The sequence below is a fragment of the Lepisosteus platostomus genome, chromosome 2 (assembly GCF_059453375.1).
Source record: "Lepisosteus platostomus isolate fLepPlt1 chromosome 2, fLepPlt1.hap1, whole genome shotgun sequence".
NCBI classification, from domain to species: Eukaryota; Metazoa; Chordata; class Actinopteri; order Semionotiformes; family Lepisosteidae; genus Lepisosteus; species Lepisosteus platostomus.
The window spans coordinates 47,097,063-47,117,978 of NC_142612.1; the positions used below are offsets into that span (position 1 = coordinate 47,097,063).

Consider the following 20,916-nt stretch of genomic DNA (forward strand, 5'->3'; position numbering starts at 1 on the left):
TGTCATGATATGTTGGATGTTTTTAATTTTTCATGCTTTGGAGGTAACTTTGCCTCTCATTAGATCTATTAATAATATAAGGCATGAGCACAAGTTACTTACCTTGTAGTATGATAACTACTGTACTAATATCTTATCCCTGGCTAAAGACTATTGAGGGTGGTACATTGAGTCAGTGTTTAGTGTAGCTGCTTTGCATTGCTGGGGCCCGAGTTTGTACAATCTCTTCATGTTTGAGTGGGTTTCCCTGTTACTCGGAGGCTGATCGCATTCGCAGGAGGCGCTCAGCCCTGCCCAGTGCTACACACACCAGATTCATCAGGCTGTCCCAGCCACATACTACCCATTAACCATGATTAACACAGTGTTTAAGTCCTGCAACACTAATGCTCAGGGCTTGGTTATCAAGTCACTCTTAGTTAGCCTCTGTCCTTACCTGAGAGTTCTGTTTTAATCATTTCAGTCTGTTTCAGTGCTTTGTGGTAATCCTGTGCAGTCCTGTTTCTGTTTTCCAGTCCGGTGTTGCTTACTGGTTATCTAGTCCAGTCTTGCATCTCTGCACGGTCACCTGCCTGCATCCCTTCAGCTGCTCCTGTCTTGTTCTGCCTCAGTCTTCTGTCAGCCCTTGTGTGGGAAGCTTTGGGTGTTTCCGTCAGACATAATTCTTTCAACTACATCAGCCCTTTGCTCCTTGTATTATTGCATCTTTTCAATAAACCAGCCTGTACTACGAATATGGATCCCTTCATTACTCAAAATGGGGCTTTTTTCCACCTGTCTGTGGTGTATCATTTTCTTGTATGTTCTGGTTTCCTCCCATGGTTCAAAGAGATATTGGTAGGATAATTGCCTTCTGACAAAAATGTTGGCTCCTGTGTGAGTTTGGGTCTCTGTGTACTCTGCCTTGCATCCGTTGCTTTGTGGGATAGGCCCTGACTCCCCCACAGCGCTGTATTGGATAAAGCAGTAACAAAATAGTTGGACGGATAAAAACAATTTAAAATCACACTTAATAAAAGGTGCACACCACCCCACAAATCTATGAGCTATGAGAGTATGAAAACATGAAGTACTAAAGTCTAACTAAAACCTGTAGAGTTAATGTTGCTAATTTGTTATTTTGGTGGTCCTGGATGGTATACTGTACAGTATGTGTACTTTGTTGAGAACAGGAAATAACAAAAACAGGATGAGGAACGTTTCTGAACAACACACTCGCTGAGAACATCTAATGCAAATATGAATTTTACCATTTCTGAAGAAATTGTAATACACTTTCTTGCAGCAGGGTTTATTTCCAAGATCTCTATTGTGTTGTTAAGTACCAGATTCTTAACAAGCCCTCTGAGTCTTACAAAAAGCACAGAGTGAAACATATATTCAAGCAGCAAGTTGTCAGTGGAAGTAGCATTCATTAGCTAAAACACAGACTTTACTCTGACTATACTCTTATCAAGTGAAATTTCCTTTTCATAGCCATGGTGTTTATGATATATTTACATCTCTACTATGGCATCATTGCCTATATATTGCCTAATATATACAGTATATTGGCCTTGAAGAGATGTGACACTTTCTGATAGGTGGTCTGACATCCAATGACATTGTAGCATGTTATTTTAACACATAATGAGGTAACATTTTATTTTCACATGAAAGCTATAATTTTATATGGTGTAGATTTTATTATAAATCCATGTTTCCCTGTTTCCATAATTATTTCCAGTACTTTAAACTTGAAGCAAATTTAAAGATACAGCCAGAAGTGTGTTATAATAATGTGCATATTAATAAACCTCATAGACTATAAGACAGTACAGTTCATAATGGTATTTGAGCAATAATTCCAGGGGGAAATAAATGTTTTCAAACCGTTCTATATTTTCCTGCTTTGTTCACACCATATTTACTTCTTCTGGACTGGACACAGTCCGCTTCTTTGCTGGCATCAAATACCGCAATTTCTTCCAAAACACTGATTCCAGCTCTTTCGACTTTCTGTCTTTCCATCTAACTGCTCCATTAGACTTCACAAGAAGCCTCAAAGGCTCCGGAAAAGAGTCCAAGTCTGCCTTTGGTTCACACTGAATTATGATGATCTGTATTTTCTTATCAACCAGAGCATTATGCAGACCAGTTACTAACTCATATTGACTTTCATGAGCTGGGTCATCTGCACTCGGTATCATTATCAACCTTCTGCTCTTGTCAATGTATTCCAGAATGGTGTCCGCAAAAGCTGAAAAATCAGGATGTGAAATGGTGATAAAAAGTTAGTACTTGGACCATGTTCTCTAAATAGTAAGAAGATATACTGGTGTGCAATTCCCTAATGCATTTGTGCATTTAAAACTAAGAGCAAGAGGCATTTCTTTAGACTAAGGGAATTTCTAACAAGCTATACCACTACAGAGTAAATGATACAGATGAGCAATTCACCGACTTTTATCCATATCCAGAAAAGTCAGGCCTAGTCATTACAATGTTAAATTACCTGATTTAGTTGTTTTACAAAGGGTCTTACCTCCTCCAGGAAGAACATCACGTTCATAAATGCAAAGCCGGTAGCCAAAGTGATGCTCCAGAATCTCTAATAAATTATTTCTTTCTTTTGGAATAAATGATTTTGAACTACTAGTCTTATAGTATGTGATATAGGCATCATATTCCTTGCCATCTGAAACAGAAGAAGATTTCAGAAAACCAGAAACTTTCATAAACCTATATTTTTCTATCATATCAGACTGAACTTGTGCCCAACCTATGGAAGGCAAATCAACATCTTATTGTTAAATTAATGAGATGACTACACATTAGCCAGGATACAAGAAACTATTTTGAGAGAATGCAATGCAAAGCTCAACAGAGACATCAACATACAAGAATCCACAGCTAGATCAAAAGCCAAAGACAAAGGCTTCCCCGAACTAAGTGAATGTATATACATATGCATGTATGGAAGCCTACATATGCAACAAGGGCATCAGTGATGCTGGAAAAATTAAAATAGTAGATAATAATTGCCAATTAGGAGTCCTAGTTCCATCTGGTAAAAACACCAAACAATATTTTAAAAAACATCCTAAATGTATAAAGGGGTATAAAGTATAAATGGATCAGTATGGGAGTCTTACTGTTAAATCATATTTTTATTCCATTTGGCTACATTATCAGCTGTCATACAGTAGTTGCAGAAAAACTGTAATTAAAAAACATCCTAAATGTATAAAGGGGTATAAAGTATAAATGGATCAGTATGGGAGTTTTACTGTAAAATCATATTTTTATTCCATTTGGCTACATTATCAGCTGTCATACAGTAGTTCTAGAAAAACAGAACAGAACAAAAGAAGAACAGAAAATGTGAAGAAACCACATAACTGAAAAAAACATAACACAGAACTGTCTTACCTCCAAGTGTGTCATCTTTACCAGTAAAATCTCTGAAGACCAGGGCAATGTAGATCTTTAGCTTGACATACAGAACTGTAACAGTAACTATTGTAACTGAAAACACTCCCAATACTCCAGACCACAGAAAAATAGATTGTGTTCCTTGAAGATTACTCTCTAGAAAACATGAATGACAACAACATATAAAAACATTAATTTGTTTTAGATGTCTATAATGTGACAAAATAATAAACTCGATTATATTTAATGATAATCAACAATTATGATAATCAATAACAGCCAATACATTCATAAAAAATCTGTTTTTATTCCTGTGCCCAACTATTTATCTTGCTTAAAAAATCTCTTCTACAAAAAAAAAACATAGGTAAGAATAGAATTGGGGCTTTTCTGAAGTGTTCTGTTTGTATGACCAGGCCTCTTAAGATAAGGATTGGTGGATGAAAAAAGGAACTGAATCCTAAGTCTTCAACAAATTAGACAGTAAGGGTAAGTGCATTCAAAATCCTCAAAGTTACTGGCAAAGATAACACAAGGGATTACTTGAAATTCAGCAGAGAAACAAAGGCAAGTAAAATAAAATTAAGAAGGATAAAAACAGGAGGTTCTTCTTCAAACATTGAATTGCTGGGGTATACAAGAAATAACCTGCCTAGTAGTCAAGCTTCACAATTTGTGCCTCTTGAAGAAGTGACTGTTTATGAATATGTTACAGTGAATTAAGGAAGGTGGCTTAAATCGGTTTCCTTTTGTTTGTAACATTTCCTACATTCTTCAGTTGTAACTTTCAAAGTGGTTTTATTTACTGAGGATTGCTTTTGGGAGGACTGTAACACAATCATAAACTAAGTACTACGAGCACAAAGAAAGATTATTTGACTATTTAAGACTATTGCTTGTCTTGAGGTACTAACGGTAGGGTGATAACTCCATATGCAGCATGGGTTTGTGAATAACTTCAAAATTCTAAGCAATACACCTTTGCTAAACAGAGGACTGCTGCTTCAGTACCCCTCATAGAAACAACAGTAGCTCTACCTCTAAAGAAAACAAGGTCATTGTTGTAAGAAAAATTAGTAGACCAGTAGGTGGCAGTCTTCCCTCTGGACTAAATTGCCCAAACCAAGTCTTCAGGTTGGTGATCAGGGCGCATTGTAGAGCAGGACATCAAAGTTGCTCACACCAAGTGTTCACTGCTTTGTCATTAAGAGCCCATGACACTGTTCATAAGTGCAGAGGTGTTAATTCCAGTATTAACCTAAAGTCCACCATGGGCTGACACTTTTTTTCTAGCTAAATTTCACCCTTATATTCTTATTTCTCCACCTAAAGTGTCATTTATTCAGGTTTCTAGGTTATAGAGGCTGCTAAAGGTTACAGGTAGATGCACTTCAGAGTTACATAAAAGTACACTCCTACATCAGGATTCCTAAGGATGAAAAGTTTTATATAAATGCAAGCAATTATTAACTGTTATAAACAATAATTTCAAGATCATAAAGTACAATGTAAAGGGGTATCTTTTTGTCCATTTACCTCCTTATTTTTCAGTTACCTTTTTGATAAAAACACCACATAAACGTTTTAATAATAATTTTATAATACCTAATTTACAATGGCTCCCAAAAAATATACTCTTGGAATTGTTGGCAGGTATAATGACATTGGTATGATAAGTTTAAAGTGCCATATATAACAGAAAAGCTAATAAAGTAATAATAATGGGCCCATCTAATCCATGTAATAGTAGCTAGTTGATTTAAGGATCTCATCCAGCTGTTTATTGAAAGAAGCCAGGGTATCAACTTCAATTACATGGATGCACAGCTTATTAAATACTCCTATAGCGCAATCCATACTCCCATAACCCACTTCTGTATTTTATACATAAACTTAATATTACATCCCAACCTGTTTTCAAAGAAAAAATGTTTACAATTCAAGTCTTACCTTTTAGTTTAAAGGTTATAGATACATTTTTGTTTTTTAATCCACCATCTAGTTTGCAGACATATTTATTCATCATGTCCTCTTCAGTAAAATATTTAATCACTAAAGATGAAATCAGTTGAGTTTTCCCATCAATTATGTGTTCGCTGCAAACAGTACCAGAGCATTCAGTACTTTAAAATAGCCAATATAAAACAGGTATGTTGTTTTTAATGTGAATATGCATGTAGCACCAGCTGAGTAAGCCCCTCCTCCACAACTTTATCAAATCCAAATTTAAACATTCTTATTCAATCTGGATTGTCTTTTATCTTTATTAGATCAATTGTCACTTTTCTACCTCTCATATCCTCCTGATATGAACTTTGTTCTGTAGGGTTCTGTGCACTTGTGTGTATTTTTTTATAATTCTAACTTGTTTGGAAACATCAGGAACCTTTGAATTTAGTTATCTTTGTGCTAACTCTACATTTTTCTTAAGTATTAAGTTAGTTCTCTGCAAAATGGCCAGGATGCAAGCCATTAGCAGCACTGAGACTTGAGCTCTCAAGTTGGCAGGTTCATGTGGCACCCAGCACAGAGAATGAACATGTTACAGCAGTAACAGCAGTGTGAAACTCAACAGGTAAACAAGAAAAGGCCTTTGCTTAGACTGGAGTTCAACTTTGGCCTATATCATTAGCCAACACCCAAGCAGAGATGCTCAAACAGCTGGTTCTCTCTACTACATACAGTTTCACCATTTGCCACCCCTTTTGCTTCCTGGATGTGTTTTAAGTAATGGGGTGAGCCATTACTGCTACCAGTAAGCAACAGGCAGTGGTATGATATAGTGGATTCAAATCCCCAGTGTCCCCTTTAAGCAAGATCTCTTGACATTACTTTGGTAATATACAAAGCTGTAGGAATGGGTTTCAGCTTAAGTTGGTTTGGAAAAAAGTTTATCCCTAAATAAATTAGTTGTAATAATAATAATAATAATAATAATAATAATAATACAGTACAAAATCCTTACAATATTTAATAATATGGAAGAAATTACAAAATGAAACATAAATAATGAATAGCAATTCAATGTATTCGATTTTCATTCTTGTTTCTAGTATACAGTTTCACTGTTTTCCATACATGTTTCACTTAGTAACCAATAACAGACATTTAACATTCTTATTAGAAAACCAGTCTATGAAAATTTAAATAAAACTGTATGCACATTATCAAATCTCAAGTGAAGGGGAACTGTAGATTTTAGAAACTAAAACATAAAGAGTAAGTTCTTACCTGGAGCCATTAGTACAGACACGTACTCCATTATTGCACTGTTCTACAGGATCTGTGTCATTTAACCAGTACAAAACGATAAAATCATTATCTTTATAAACTGCTTTGCAGGTGATTACTTGTGATATACCTAAAAATAAAATGAAATCAATTGTCAATATATTAAAGACAAAAAAATGTTTTTATTGTGTTTTTGGAGACTGACTTGGAAACTGAAATTTATATAATTTCAATGTTTTTAGTTCACTGAATAAACTGTGATGTACTGCATGCATACAGGGCTGCCATCAGGTTGTGTATGGTGGATGCAACTCCATACAGGCCTAGGTTTGTTAGGGTCGCATTTGCTTAGAAACGTACAGTACACTGGCCAACTGGAAAGCATGTCTCCTGGAAAGCAAGTATATATATGATTCACCGCTTCCCCCCGCGAAAATAAAAAGAACTCAAGGGGCTTAGATAGCCTAATAGAATAAATAACAACTGTCCTTGTTTAATACTCCCCAAATACTTTGTCAGTGATAGAAAATAGCCAACGTTTTGAACTGAAATTTAGCTTAAATGTATCACAAAATGACGGTCTACTATTTAATTAGATTGTACCACCTGGGTTTTGGTTAAGATCTATTGCCCCACTGGCCATGGAAATTGGTGATGGAGGTGATTTTATTGTGGTGTATGACCTCATCTTCTATTTAAAATCAATTTCTACTGTATACCATAATATACACCATTTGAGTATTTGATTTTAAAATTCTCTCAGGCTATGGTTTTCATTGAATTTATTATCTTCTAAAATAAGGATTGCCATTTTAGGTGAATTTGGTGAATTTCTGTCCATGACACTATGGAACATCAGGCACAGATATTCAGAAGCATCTTAATACATAGTCTTGATACCTGGTGGCCTTTAAATAACATGGTCGCTCTCCAGTATTTGCCATTCACCACAGTATGCTGATCAGGTCTACTCTGTGAAGGTAGTTTTAAATAAACTGGAGCCAGGTGATACATTTTTGGTTTGAGTGAACATTACATCATTAGTCATGTAAGAAGTACTTTGTTGCATATACTGCAAGTTCTAACTGGCCTATCACATTACTTCACTTAATTTAACAGCTTTATGGATACTTTTTACAGATAAGAATGATAACATCCCTTACTACACTCTCACTCTTTCCCACACAGCTAAGAGCACAGCCACTTAACGTGCCTGATTTTGGTGGTTAAGCCCTCCTTTACACTTTGCACAACTTATTACAACTCCCAAAACTTGCTGAGTTGTTATTGCTTATGAAGCATTATGAAACACCTCCTGTTTCTTATGTTTTATTCCATTTGTTTTATTGTTCCTGTTTTTCTTCCCCTTGGTGTTCAATATAATCCACCCATTTTCTGGACTGTTTCATCCACTTGGAGGTCACAGGGGAGCCAGAGCCTCTCCTGGCAAGCAACCAGCATAAAGCATATACTGTACACAGACACAATCAAAGACACACATATCAGGGTCAATTTCCCTAGAAGCCAATTTACCTCCCAGTATGTCTTTGGACTGTGGAAGGAAACTGGAGCTCTTGGCAAATCTCATGCAAACATGGGGAAAACACAGAAATTCCACAGAGACAGCACCACAGGTCTGGACTTGTACCCAGGGCCCCAATGCTGAGAGGCAGCAATGCTAAGCACTGCATCACCATCCCACCATATAATAAGTCCCTGAGCTGTGAGCTAGCTTTAAAAAAGCTGCAGTTTTTTTTCACGTGGATAAGAAGGTCACTTTGATGACACTTCCAAGTCTCAGAAAGGATTTTGTGCTTACATGAATTGGCTGAAAATTGTATTCAGGAGAAATGCTGAAACATTTTCTGTTGTTTAAGGGACCAACGTTTTTACGGGTGTGGTAGATTCATATTGTACTAGTTAACATCACACACAACTAAAAACATTATTAATCTTGGGGTTGCTAAAAGATTAATTAAAATAACATGTTGTGCACCATAAGGAATATGTCTGTCAACCTGTGCCCAGACATTTGTATACTGGAGTTCAAGATAATGGTGTACACACCAGTGGCAGGTGCTGTACTGTATGTGATCAACACCACACATGACTTTAAATCATGAAATCCCCATGTGAATCTTGCTCACAAGTCATTAAATTATGGCACAACCAAAACCAAAAAATAATTTATCATATCATATTGAACATGTGTGTGAATTACATTGATTGCTAGCAACTTACCCAATTCAACTTCAATTGCATCATTTTCTCTGGGGTAAATAATCTGGGGTTCCAGAGTGTCCGAAATCTCTAAATTAAAATGATACCAATTAGAATTATTTATTTAAAATAATTAAACACTATGATTTGAATTACACCAATGTAGTGCCTGATTGTAGGCTAAGTCTTGGTTGTCATGTGAGTACTGGAGGAATACAGACAGTTCAGAAATAGTTTTGTCTTGTTTAGCAGTTGCACCATAAAGTAGACTGTTCTAGTTTTGCCAGTTACTGTTTATAGATATGCAGCAGCTATACTGGTAGTAACCCTGTGATCGATTAGCATTTTATCCGAGGGAATCACACACTCTTAATTTGCTTAATATACAGTATGAATATTCATATACAGTATGAATCAGAATAAGGCTTCAGACTGATGGGTCCAAGTATGGTTATCATTGATTTTAACATTGCTATTAGTTCTATTTTGCACCGAAATCCCATTAATCACAAATTGGTTATATTGGTAATAGTGACTGTTGAATTACTGTGTTTGCTCTTTCAAGTGTACAGTAGTTTGAAGATTCATTGTCTATACACAGATTTTTTAGTTCCTCATAGATATTGATCATATTATAATACAGTTTAAATCCATACTTACAGAACAGAACTGTAGTGCTAAAATAAATCAAATACTAAAATGTACATTACCATTTACAATCAGCTTTGTGAATTCTGAGAAATTGTATTGTTTGCCTCCATACTCATAAGTTTGAATGCAGGTGTATATTCCTGCATCACTTTGTGTTAGACTGGAAAAATGTATCTCATTTGAAGAGATAATTTTCTTCTCACAATCCTAAGAAAGAAGAAAAGAACAATAAAATACTTGTATAAATGTAATAATGTGCTAAATTAAGTAATGTTTTGATACATCATTGAAGGAGAAAATACTCCTTCAGAGTAAAATACTACTACAGAGAATGCATACTGTACCGAGAAGAAGTTTTAAGACTTTAAGCTGTTTTAGACTTTAAGCATCGATCATAATGAAAGTATGTATAAAAGGTCATTAAAATGTAACACAAAAATATACTATACATTTGGACTATGTAATTATCAAAATGACCCAATAGTAAATATTCTTGTGTGAATAAATATGTGAAACCTCACATTCAGCAACTGATGGCATCTGATTGAGCAAGAATGACTTCCCTTAGAAGTTTCCTGTAACTGTTTATCATTCTCTTATATTGGCTTTTAGGAAATTCCATTTTTTAGGAACTATTCATCATAGAATTGCTTCAAGTTAGTGACATTTGAGGGTTTCATTGCATGAACAACCCAAACTTCTTACTCTCCAGCCATTCTGGAACTTCTCCTCCAGAATTTGCTGTTATAATGCTAGATTCATGGTTCAAGTTCAGCTTTTGACTCATTTGACCAGAGAACACTCATCCATTAGTTAAGAGTACTCTTTGGCAAACTTAAGACATGTGAAAATGTTTTTTTAGAACAAAATGATTTATCTCTAGCTATCCTCCCATGAAAACCAGTTCCATTCTGTCTATTACTGATGGTTGAGGTATGAACAGGAATATTTTCCAGGTTTGCTCTTTAAGAAATTTGGGCAGGATGGCAGGATGACTATGTAGCGTCACTATGGTCTTTTCCATTTGTTGACTGTTTGACAATGAACTCTCAACTACTCTTTTACAGAGGAAATCTTTGAAAGCTCATGTGATTGTGGTATGGCTTGTTTCCACTAACCTGTATAGTGAACACAAAACTCAAAATGTTGGAAAAACTCAGCCCTTGTTTACTGTTATCCAATTATTTGATCATCTGGTTCAAATTACCACGTTAATTGTGCTAAGTAAACTAGGGGTTCACTTATTCCACATGAATTGATTCTTAATTATTTATTTGGCTTCTACTTCACACTTCTCAGCAACATATGTATATTGTATATTTGAAAATAAGATAAATTGTACTAATACACAACATTCATATTCATTTATATACTAATGTACAAAATTTGATAGTTTTTTACTATTAGTTTAAATATATATATAAGTACTCTTGTAATGCTCAGGAGAGAACAGGACAAGTAGACATGCTCATGCAACAGGCCCCCTGACACATAGCGAGCCTTCTATGCAAGCAGAAGGAACCACAGAAGCTGCTCCTTCTATTTGTTTTCATAAACCACAGTCTGAAAAAAATATGGAATATTATTAAACTTAAATTTTAGTTACACTGTGAAATGACTGATAACTTGCTAAAAACATTTTATTCAGTAATTAAATTACTTCCAAAACTAATTCTACAGATCTGTACCAGTTTTCATTGCAGAAGCTTTTGCTAGAGATTTTAATCCTGTGGCAGTTAAAATACAGTACCTTCAGCCATGTAATCCATGGGTTAGGGAGAGGAATATCCTTCTTCTTTTTACAAGGCAGAGTGACTGAATTCTTAACTAAGCCATTTACTGGATTTAAGTACTCCTCCATGAAGCACTTTCCTCTGTATACTGTTAGATTATACTGATTGGATGCGATGACACTGGTTTCATTTCTGCAGTGTTAACACACATGAGAACATACTTTCACATACTGTACATATACAATTAAAAAGGAACATGAAGAAACATGTGAAAGCTACCTATATGCCAATATTATTGCATTGAGATCTTGCAGGAACAAATTTGGATCTTAATTATTTTAAAACTTTTCACCTGTTCTTTTAGCCAGCACCCATTTCTAGATTTTGACATACAATCTTGTTGTCTTTATTTGATTCTTTTATTTTAAGATTACAATGCAATTAAATATAAGATGAACATAAAACACTTTGTGACTAGTGTCATGGTAGCTATTTTAAGTTCAATACTCTATATTTTGAGTATACTCAGTAATTGTTTCAATACTCAACATGACATTTTGTTGTTATGAACTTTGAAACTGGAAAAATATTAGTCTGTTTGAAATCCTGGGATAATAATTTATGTATAGATATGTAACCCTATGGTTTATCTACAACAATGTGTTTTGCTTCTCTTGAGTCTACTCAGACTATAACCACAAATCCAATCATCCATCTCTCTGGCTCAGGATGGTACTTGTTGTCTAACTTAACCACACACAATGATAAGTATCTCTTGTCAAAGTTATTATTCTACTACAAACTAATTCTGCTTCTGCTTAAAGCATCTGGATTTGTAATTTCTGCTTCACTATGTGATGTTTATACGCTATACACAGTTTATTAGACTGTTCTACTTATCATTGTACCGATGTATAATTACACTGCTTAACATTTTATACTTATCTAGAATTTGATATAATTCATTCCATTATAGACACTTACAGACATAAAGTAAGTATTATCCACCCCACTCCCAACACACACTGACTCAAGCACAAAACTATTTATTAAGAATTATAAATGTTTTTTGGTCAACTTATATTTCAGCAATACCTCTTCTGAGCTCATGAAACATAAATTAATTTGGTAAATGACAATTAAAATTAACATCAAAGACAGAATGCTAAAAAATAAATCTGTAAAATGTAATTTTATTATTTACTATAGTTAATCTTGGGTAAAGGCTTTGGTGAAATATGTGAATAAATATGGGTTAATACTGATTATGAACAAGATATTGTTAACATCACCATTTATTACATACCGCAGGGTACATTGGTAGATCCCGCTGTTGTTTAACATGACACCCAACAATATGAGATTTGTCCCAGAAAAGATCATTGATTCTCTCTGCTCTGGTTTCAGCTCCATAAAACCACTTGAGGAGCTGAGACTCCAGTCTTGTTTAGAGCTATTACCATTCCATTTCACAGTAGAACTGCATGTCAGAATTGCAAGTTCACCTTCAGGAACAAACATATTCTTTATGGAACAGGGAGAGTAGCTACACACATTCTCTGAAAAAAAAACAACATAATATATAGTAAAAAGTGTTTTCATTTTTTTTTCAATTGAGAATTACTAATTAATTTAGTTCTAGCCACACAATTTAGGATAGCCATTTGTGTATTTATCATGTTTTGGCTCATAGCTACGAACACCATGACTGCAGACAAGGGAGAATGCGAAAGCAGCAAGATGGACTGATCACCCACCTTTGAAGCATTTCTTGCAACATACAATAGAAATACAGCCTATACCCATTTAGCGCCTATTGAAAGGCACTTCCCCTCAAACAGCACAGCATACTGTACATACAGGTATCCAAGAGACTACAGGGGTGAGAAGTGTGGTTGACTAATCCATCCTTATCCCTAATGGCACTCAGCCATTTGTGCGCTGCTGCTTAGGATATCCCGGACCTGGAATTTTTTATTTTGACATATTCAATGAAGTACCGTGAAACATTTGTGTGAAATGTGTGAAACATTTAAAATATAAAAAACTAATTGCTGCATAGTGGTACAAGAAAATCTACCATGCAACATCTGCAATTTAACATAAGCAAATTCTCTTATTTGCACTGGGATTAATTTTTTTGCACAATTTTTCAAATGATCTGTGCAGCAGACTAGGGTTGTGAGATGTATCTAGTAGTGAGTGAGCCTCTCCTTGTCCCCTGTGCAATTTCAGCATGGTCTTGTTTTTGTATGATAAAGAACACTGTTGATTTTGTATCAGCAGCATGGGGAACGACACGCTGAAGACAACTTTACAGGCACACTGACTATTTTATTGCCCTTTTAATTATTGGGGCATGCTAATCACGAATCAGGGGAACAGCTGGGAAGCTAGAGAGTGAAAGTGCAGGCATCTCCTGGAAATAGAGGAGGAATTAATGTTGTTTATCTTAGTTGTTAACAATAATTTTGTGATAACTCTCATTTTAATTAATCAATGTTATTGTAATTAACTTAAAACCAATGGATTAGCACCATAATTACCATATAAGGGAGGCTTACTGTATGTATGTCTTTCTACATACTATTGTATATACTATAGAACATCATGCAATGGTACAGGGGTGGACTTACGGTATGTGAATTTGGCTATTTGCAAGAGTTCTCTGTACCGAATACATGCAACTGTTAACATCTTGCTGTACTTTAGAACTAGTTGAAATATTGAAACTATGAAAAGATATTCGATTTTTATACCACTTAGCTATATTGGCTGTTCAAATACTGACATTATTGTTAAGAAAACAGAATCAGGTAGCATTGTAGTCAAAACTGCTACTGTTGTGGATTCAGATTAGGGCGCTTTCAATGTGGATATTGCATCTCTTCATTTCTTTGTAGGTGTTCTCAGGGTACACAAGTTTTCCTTTCCTTCCAATGCAAGAAGTCCTGTCTGATGGGTTAATTGATATCTCTAGATTTTCTCTGTGTGAAGGAGAACTTCAGTTCTGTACGCAGTCCTGCCTTGGACCCTGTACTTCCAGGATACTTTATTTTGTCCTTACCAGGAATATTCACTTAACAGAGAATGAACAGATGGAAACAAAATCTTAAATTAATAATTGTCAGCTGACATGAATTAAGTCTGTTCTTTAAGTGGCATGTGCTTTTCTTACCAGCCAAATTGCAACTCTACAGTGGTTTGATGAAACTGACTGTACAGTAGTTTGGTGAAAAGAATAGAAAACAGGCATATAATGTATATAAAATGTTTAAATAATGGCTTGTAAACTAACACAGCATAAACTTTTCAGTTCAGTCACAATTTTGCCATAGTTACAAAGTCCATTGGTGCTGTCAGGTGAACATAATGATCTCATTTTATAAAATTATAAACTGCAGGCTAATACATTACTTAGTGATTTACAATCAAAGCAAAATACATTTTTACCAAGAATGAGCAAAATACATTTTTTTACCTTTCAATACTGCCAACAGCAACATTGACAAGAGGACCTTTGTCTGCATGTTCAGCAGTCAATGCCTTGGAAGAGAAAAATCAATCAAAAGTGTCATTAGGTTCATATTAGAAGGTCACTTCATGTGAAGTAGCCCACCTGAATTTATGGTCAGTTCTGAGAGGAGACCTGAGTCCCAGGGAGCTCTGAGAACATACTTTAATTAAAGTGCTTGCACCCGTTCACTGTTTGGCTGAATAGAGTAAAATGTAAAATACTGTGTGTCTGAACATTTTTTAATTGTAGTGGCTTATTTAGTTACACCTCCTTTCCATTTTGCCATTGGGTGAGAAAGATACAATATCCTGGACATCTGCCCATGCATCCATATCTAATTTCTCACAAATTTCTGCAGCTGCTCCTAGAATGAAATTGAACTGTAATAGTGACCAGGCTATCAGCCAAATGTGAAACATCTGGACTGTATTTGAAGCATCAGATCTCATCAATCTGACTATATTGGACATTTTCTTTCTACAGTAGATGCTGCAAATTAAATTTTAGGTCAAATTAAAAACATGAATTACAATAAACAATCAGTAATAACTAAAACATCAAAAATATTAAACTGGGAATTCAGAATATTTTCAAAGGCATTCCTATAAATATACCAAAAGATTCAAGATATACGCTATATACAGTATATATTCCTTATGAATATTGTATATTAACACATTTTGTCAGATTTTCCAAGGATTTCCCTTTAGTTTACACTGCTTGGGTTCATTTATTTAGTTTGTTTCACAAAAGGGTCTTTAGAAAATAATTGTATAATGTTAGAATTATTATTTTTTATAAATTCCAGCTTGAAAAAACTTTAAGTTTTAAAAAACCTAAAAACACCTTAATTGGAAAATCTTCCCTTAAGCTTCTCTGCTCTGCCTATGATGATTCTAGCTCTGTCTAAATTAAGAACCTTAAGACGCACACAAAGTTTAAGAATTATTTTATGGTGAGGGTCCATTTATTTTACTTTAAATAGGCACAATCCTCCCTCTCTCATAACATTTAAAATACTTATTTTAATTAGCAGCGTTTCTGTGAACCTTGAAGCCTTTCTAGTTACTAGAGTAGGACCGAAAAGAAAAGGATACATTTCAAAGTTAAATTTACTACCGCACTGCCGCGAATTAAAAAAAAACCAAAACTTTCTGTATTATGTACAGAAATACCAACATAAAGTGAAAGAATGTGTAACCTGTTCTCACAATGACAACCAAAAACATTTCATGTAAAATTAACGAATGAACAAACCATGTGTGGTTCCTTGACTTCACATGGCAGGAAAAGCACACTGAACAAATCCGATAAAGAGTCCTAAATTCATACTGTACCTCCACACCGCCGCTTCACTCTCAGAAGAATACGCTGACAATTCAAATGCCGGAGTGATATTTTTCTTGTACCAAGTGAAACTGGCGTTTCTGTTCTCAGAACTTGTTCTGATCTGAATACGTCTGAAGTTTCTAATCGTGGAGAACAAACGTTAAAAAATGAAAACAAAAAGGGGAAACCATCCTTTCGTTTTCTTTGTGTGGTCTTCAAATATATTAAATATTATTGGAAATTTAAAAAAATGAAGTCACTGCTAACGTAGTTCAAAGTAAAACCAGGAAATAAGAATTCTGTATTATAAAAAAATCTTCTGCATGGCTCTTAATTTTTTAGTGCGATTTGGACACCCACTCACAAATTCAGCAGTGGGAACTTGGGGAAGTGGAATTACAGTGTTCCTTGTGAATTGCTCATGCGTGCTATTAGTGCACATGCATGAGAAAAAAAGACATTGAATACAGCTTCACAGAAAAATGTTTTTACACATCTTCAACAGCACTTATAAAATAAACCTTTTTTGCTGGAAAAGTGCTTTTTTACAATACCAAATCACATAATAAAACATTTACTGTAACACTTTTGTAAGTACTAATTGCAATTCCTTTTCACCTTCTAAAAATAACCCCCAAATCAAGATCACCCCAACACACTCAATCACTACTTACAGAAAATACAGGAATACATGCAAATGGATGTGCAAAGCTATCATCATTGAGACTGTATATGAATAATGCTTTAGCTACAGTAACTACAGAACCAAAAATCACATTTGCTAAGGTGTAAGTAGACTAGTGATCTAGAGTCTCCTGAACACTGTGATATGGCATTTTATTGGGGATGCAGGTAATGTTCTTTTGCTATGGTTTGCTATCCTTTTTGTCTGAACGAACCCATTGCCTCATTCTGAACGAACCCCTCAGCCCCATTGAAGCTGGTGTGAAGCCATAAGTGAGAGCACAAAAACAATGAGGCTTGCTTCCTTCAGTTGTTTTTGTGCTCTCACTTATGGCTTCACACCAGCTTCACTGGGACTATAACATCTCAGTAATTTGAATGGTAAGGTGGTACCCCAAGTTAAAATCTACTGTACCTAAAGAGCAGAGGCCAATATACTTGTGATGTCTCTTGATCTCACATCCTTATGATGAGTTGGCTTTGTAAGGCATTTTGATTAGTAAGGATGTTCTACCAAAATATTTTTTTAATCTTTTTCTCCTAGCTCAGCACATTGGACACATAGAACATTTCAGTTTCGTGCTGACCAGTACTTGAAATTAGGAAGTTTTATGATAGGATGATGCAATACCATTTTTTTACACTTTACAAAGGCAAATACTTTACAAGCATTGATTAAATACAATTACGCCACCTTTTGGCAATGCAATTGTAATGTACACTCACAAGTTGACTAAACACACTGGCAGAAAGAAAACAAATACTATTCAAAGTACTGGGAACGGGATGCTTTTGTATAAGCTCTACATCTGGGGAATTTTCTGAATTCTGTGGCTCAGGTATTCACCATTAGCACCTCTTCTACCATAACCAATACATTTTGAATTAACATATTGAGAAGGATTCATTGGGATTCCTGGGTGGCTTAACCAACAAAAGTGGTTGATTGGTTGATCTCTATTGCCTACTCTTGGTCATGTGCCTAGCTGACATTGCCTAGCTTCTCCCAGGCAATGGCCCAAAAATGGCTCCGTAGGCTGCCAAAGTAAGCTTGGTATTAGTCAGGCAGGACTCTCTAATCTCTCCATCATACAGCCACTCCTGTGACTTTCTAGGTGCTTGGAGGCTTTTAGATAGTGAGACACCACAATTCTACAGTATATTTATTCTCCTCTGGTGTTGTGGAGCTTAAAACATGTTAAATGGCTCTGTAGGTGTGCATGTCCACATTTCTTATTCTCTCCCAAACAAGTTCAGAAGTAATTGCCAGAGAAACAAGTTTTAAAACAGTAGATAGTTTGAAACTGGGTGGGTATGTAATAAAAGTTCTTAAAAGACTATGATAGCTATCACATTTTATAAGGATATTGTGTGAATAGCATATGCTTATGATAATATTACAGAAATTCACAAAAAAATATTATTAAAAAAATCATGTTTTTTACATCTTCAATCCATTTTAAATTTCCAAGAAGTGTTATTCATTGTTTTACATTGGCATCACAAACAGGATACTAAATTAGGGTAAGTACCTCAAATCTGTTGTTTGTTTTTGTTTCATCCTTCTAATTATCAAATCAAAGTTCTTTTTTATTAGCATAAGCAATGTTTAACACTTTTCTGACTGATTGTCTTACTCTGAAAGTTAAAAACAATGGTGTTGTGTTGCTGTTTTTATGTAGCTGTTCTTGAGACATGAGGCAAGTTAACATGCAGGGAGATAAAAAAGTCCTAATAAATCACTCAGCTTAAAGTCATTCACTGCTAAATCATTATATCAGACATATTAAAACATAAATAGTCAACAATCACTTTGACATTCCTAGGGAGGTTATTAGTATAGCCTACATAGGAACGGACCATAGTATACTGTAAATCTGGGAATAGACAGAGAGAAAGGAAAAAAGCACAGCAGGAGAAGGAAGAACAAAGAACAGATGTATTCCTCATCATCCATTATCCTAAAATTTGTTGTTTTAAAGTTTCTAGATAGATTTCTTTGTTTTCTACGTCTAAAAAAGGTGGGGGCTCTCAAACACAGTGAACTTTTCATATCCTTTCGTAAGATAAGATAAGATAAGATCACTTTATTAGCCATATACAATTTCTTGCATTAGGAATTTGTCTTTTTGCATTCATGAGACACATAGACAATGAGAAGCTTGGAGTCAGAGCACAGGGTCAGCCATTGAACAGCACCCCTGGAGCAGTTGGGGTTAAGGGCCTTGCTCAGGAGCCAGCCACAGGCACAGATCTTTAGCCACAGAGCCACCGCTCCGCCCAAGGTAACCATTGTATGTTGTGTAGTGTTGAGTGTTGTGTCATTATGCTATTAATGTTAACAAATATATACTGTATTTCTCTTAGTTTGGGTTTGTTTATTCTCTATTAGCAATATGAGCCAAAGAAACAGACCCATTAGCTGTATAGCATTTAGTAGCCCCTAAATTTGGCGGGTCGAACATTATTCAATACAATTTAACTGAATAGGAAACTGGTATCAGAACCTGATTGTTGTCTGAATTATAACTACATTTTAATTTTCACAGCCCCAATTTGAATTAGGTACTAATTTCAGACAACAATCAGGTTGTTGCTCATTGCTGCCTCCAAGGGAAAAAAATCCTGAGTTATGTATCTTGTAATTATGGGATACCACATTATCTAGTAATTACGAGATAACAGATTGTCTAGTAATTAAATGTAGCATCAACCATATCAGTGAAGAGATAAGAGAGCCACATGGGAAGTGAGATAATAATATAATTTCTAGTTTTGTATTTTTGCAAACTATGCAGTCTAGTGGCTTGAAGTTGGCTTTGCGCTCAAATATATAAAGATGCTGCCTGTCCTTTGTCAGTAAGATAAAGAGCATGTATTTGGTAAGCTGGCTGTACACCCAGAACATGAAAAGAACTGTTGTCCAGTCTGCAACTTAGATATAATTAATTGGCATGTGTCGCTATCTTGTCATTTGTTTAGAATGTGTCATAATAACTCTTTTTGTTTTAAAGTATAAAGGACCATCTTCAGCTACTTATTTTTTAAGTCTGGTGGTTGCATGCCAGACTTCCACATGCATATGAAATAAAGAGACTTCTGCTTCACAGACACCTGAACTTTGTAATTTGTATGACACAACATCAGTGTATGAACAACCCGTTACATTTGCAATGACAGTACCTACAACTTATTGATAGGTTTTCTGATACTGTGGGTTTAGTGTTCCTGACCATGTGCAATGCTGCAAAATGCATAAAGACTGACTTTCCCCTTGGGTTTTTTCGTAATGAAATGTTACGGTGTGTACCTCATATAAACACAGTTTTAACCGTGAAGACATATTCTCAAACAAGAACAAGTGTGCCCTGAAATTGATTCTACTGCTTAAAACTGAAAGTCAGATAATCATAATGTAGGAATTATATGACAATTGTGCTAGAATGTGCTCGTAATCAATATCTCGTAATTCTAAGAAATCAAATAATCTCATAAATACAAGATAACATTATCTCGTAATAATGAGATATCCAATTATCTTGTAATTATGATATATTAAGATTTAGAAATATTTATAATTGAGAAAGATAAATAAATAAATTGGGTCATCCATATGTGAGATACTGTAGATACATAAGATACAGTATATGCATGATGAATAAAGTAAAATATACCAAGCAGGTTAATATTCTGTGGGAACAAAGTATACTTTCTATTGCACATAAATCTGTTGATTAGGCAGAGAGAGGGGCAGTTACAAGTGAAACACAATGTTTTTTTACCTGGGGAAAATACGATTGCTGATTGATCAAAAAAATAACCAGGTGGAGTGGGTTCCACACCCTGCAGATCCCTGATTGTTTGGTCATATTTTTGGATGTTTGACCATGACCTGTGTTATAATTATTTCCAGCTGTGCCTCTGCTAGACATCCAGGCACTAGCAATGGACATCCATCTTAAAAGAGTAATAACACTGGAAAGGCAATTATTAAAAAAATAAGCTCATATCCCTTCCTTTCTCACATGCAAAAACCACTTGGTCATCCTGTGGCTGAGTTCACAGAGAGGGGCCTCTTTGACTACATTCCTGTGCTTGGTCCAGACACATGAAGATTATTAGAAAGTAACAATTAAT

General features: G+C 35.1%; 1 protein-coding gene across 4 annotated transcripts; it reads right to left on the minus strand.

Annotated features, from left to right (window-relative positions):
- Positions 1–1,861: 1,861 nt before the first annotated feature.
- LOC148676398 (interleukin-18 receptor 1-like) lies at positions 1,862–16,541 on the minus strand. 4 transcript variants are annotated; one of them, XM_088607676.1, is made up of 11 exons: positions 16,104–16,541; positions 14,731–14,795; positions 12,556–12,754; positions 11,267–11,441; positions 9,576–9,723; positions 8,887–8,955; positions 6,646–6,775; positions 5,365–5,510; positions 3,412–3,570; positions 2,525–2,677; positions 1,862–2,239 (listed from the first exon to the last, which is right to left on the minus strand). In XM_088607676.1, exons 2-11 carry the CDS (start codon positions 14,777–14,779, stop codon positions 1,896–1,898), a joined length of 1,572 nt encoding a protein of 523 aa, XP_088463802.1. In that variant the 5' UTR covers positions 14,780–14,795; positions 16,104–16,541; the 3' UTR covers positions 1,862–1,895. The 4 variants fall into 4 exon arrangements, with proteins under 4 accessions (XP_088463802.1, XP_088463801.1, XP_088463800.1 ...); XM_088607675.1 differs by having other exon boundaries at positions 12,556–12,808; positions 16,024–16,541; XM_088607674.1 differs by having other exon boundaries at positions 12,556–12,808; positions 16,104–16,540.
- Between the last annotated feature and the right edge of the window lie 4,375 nt (positions 16,542–20,916).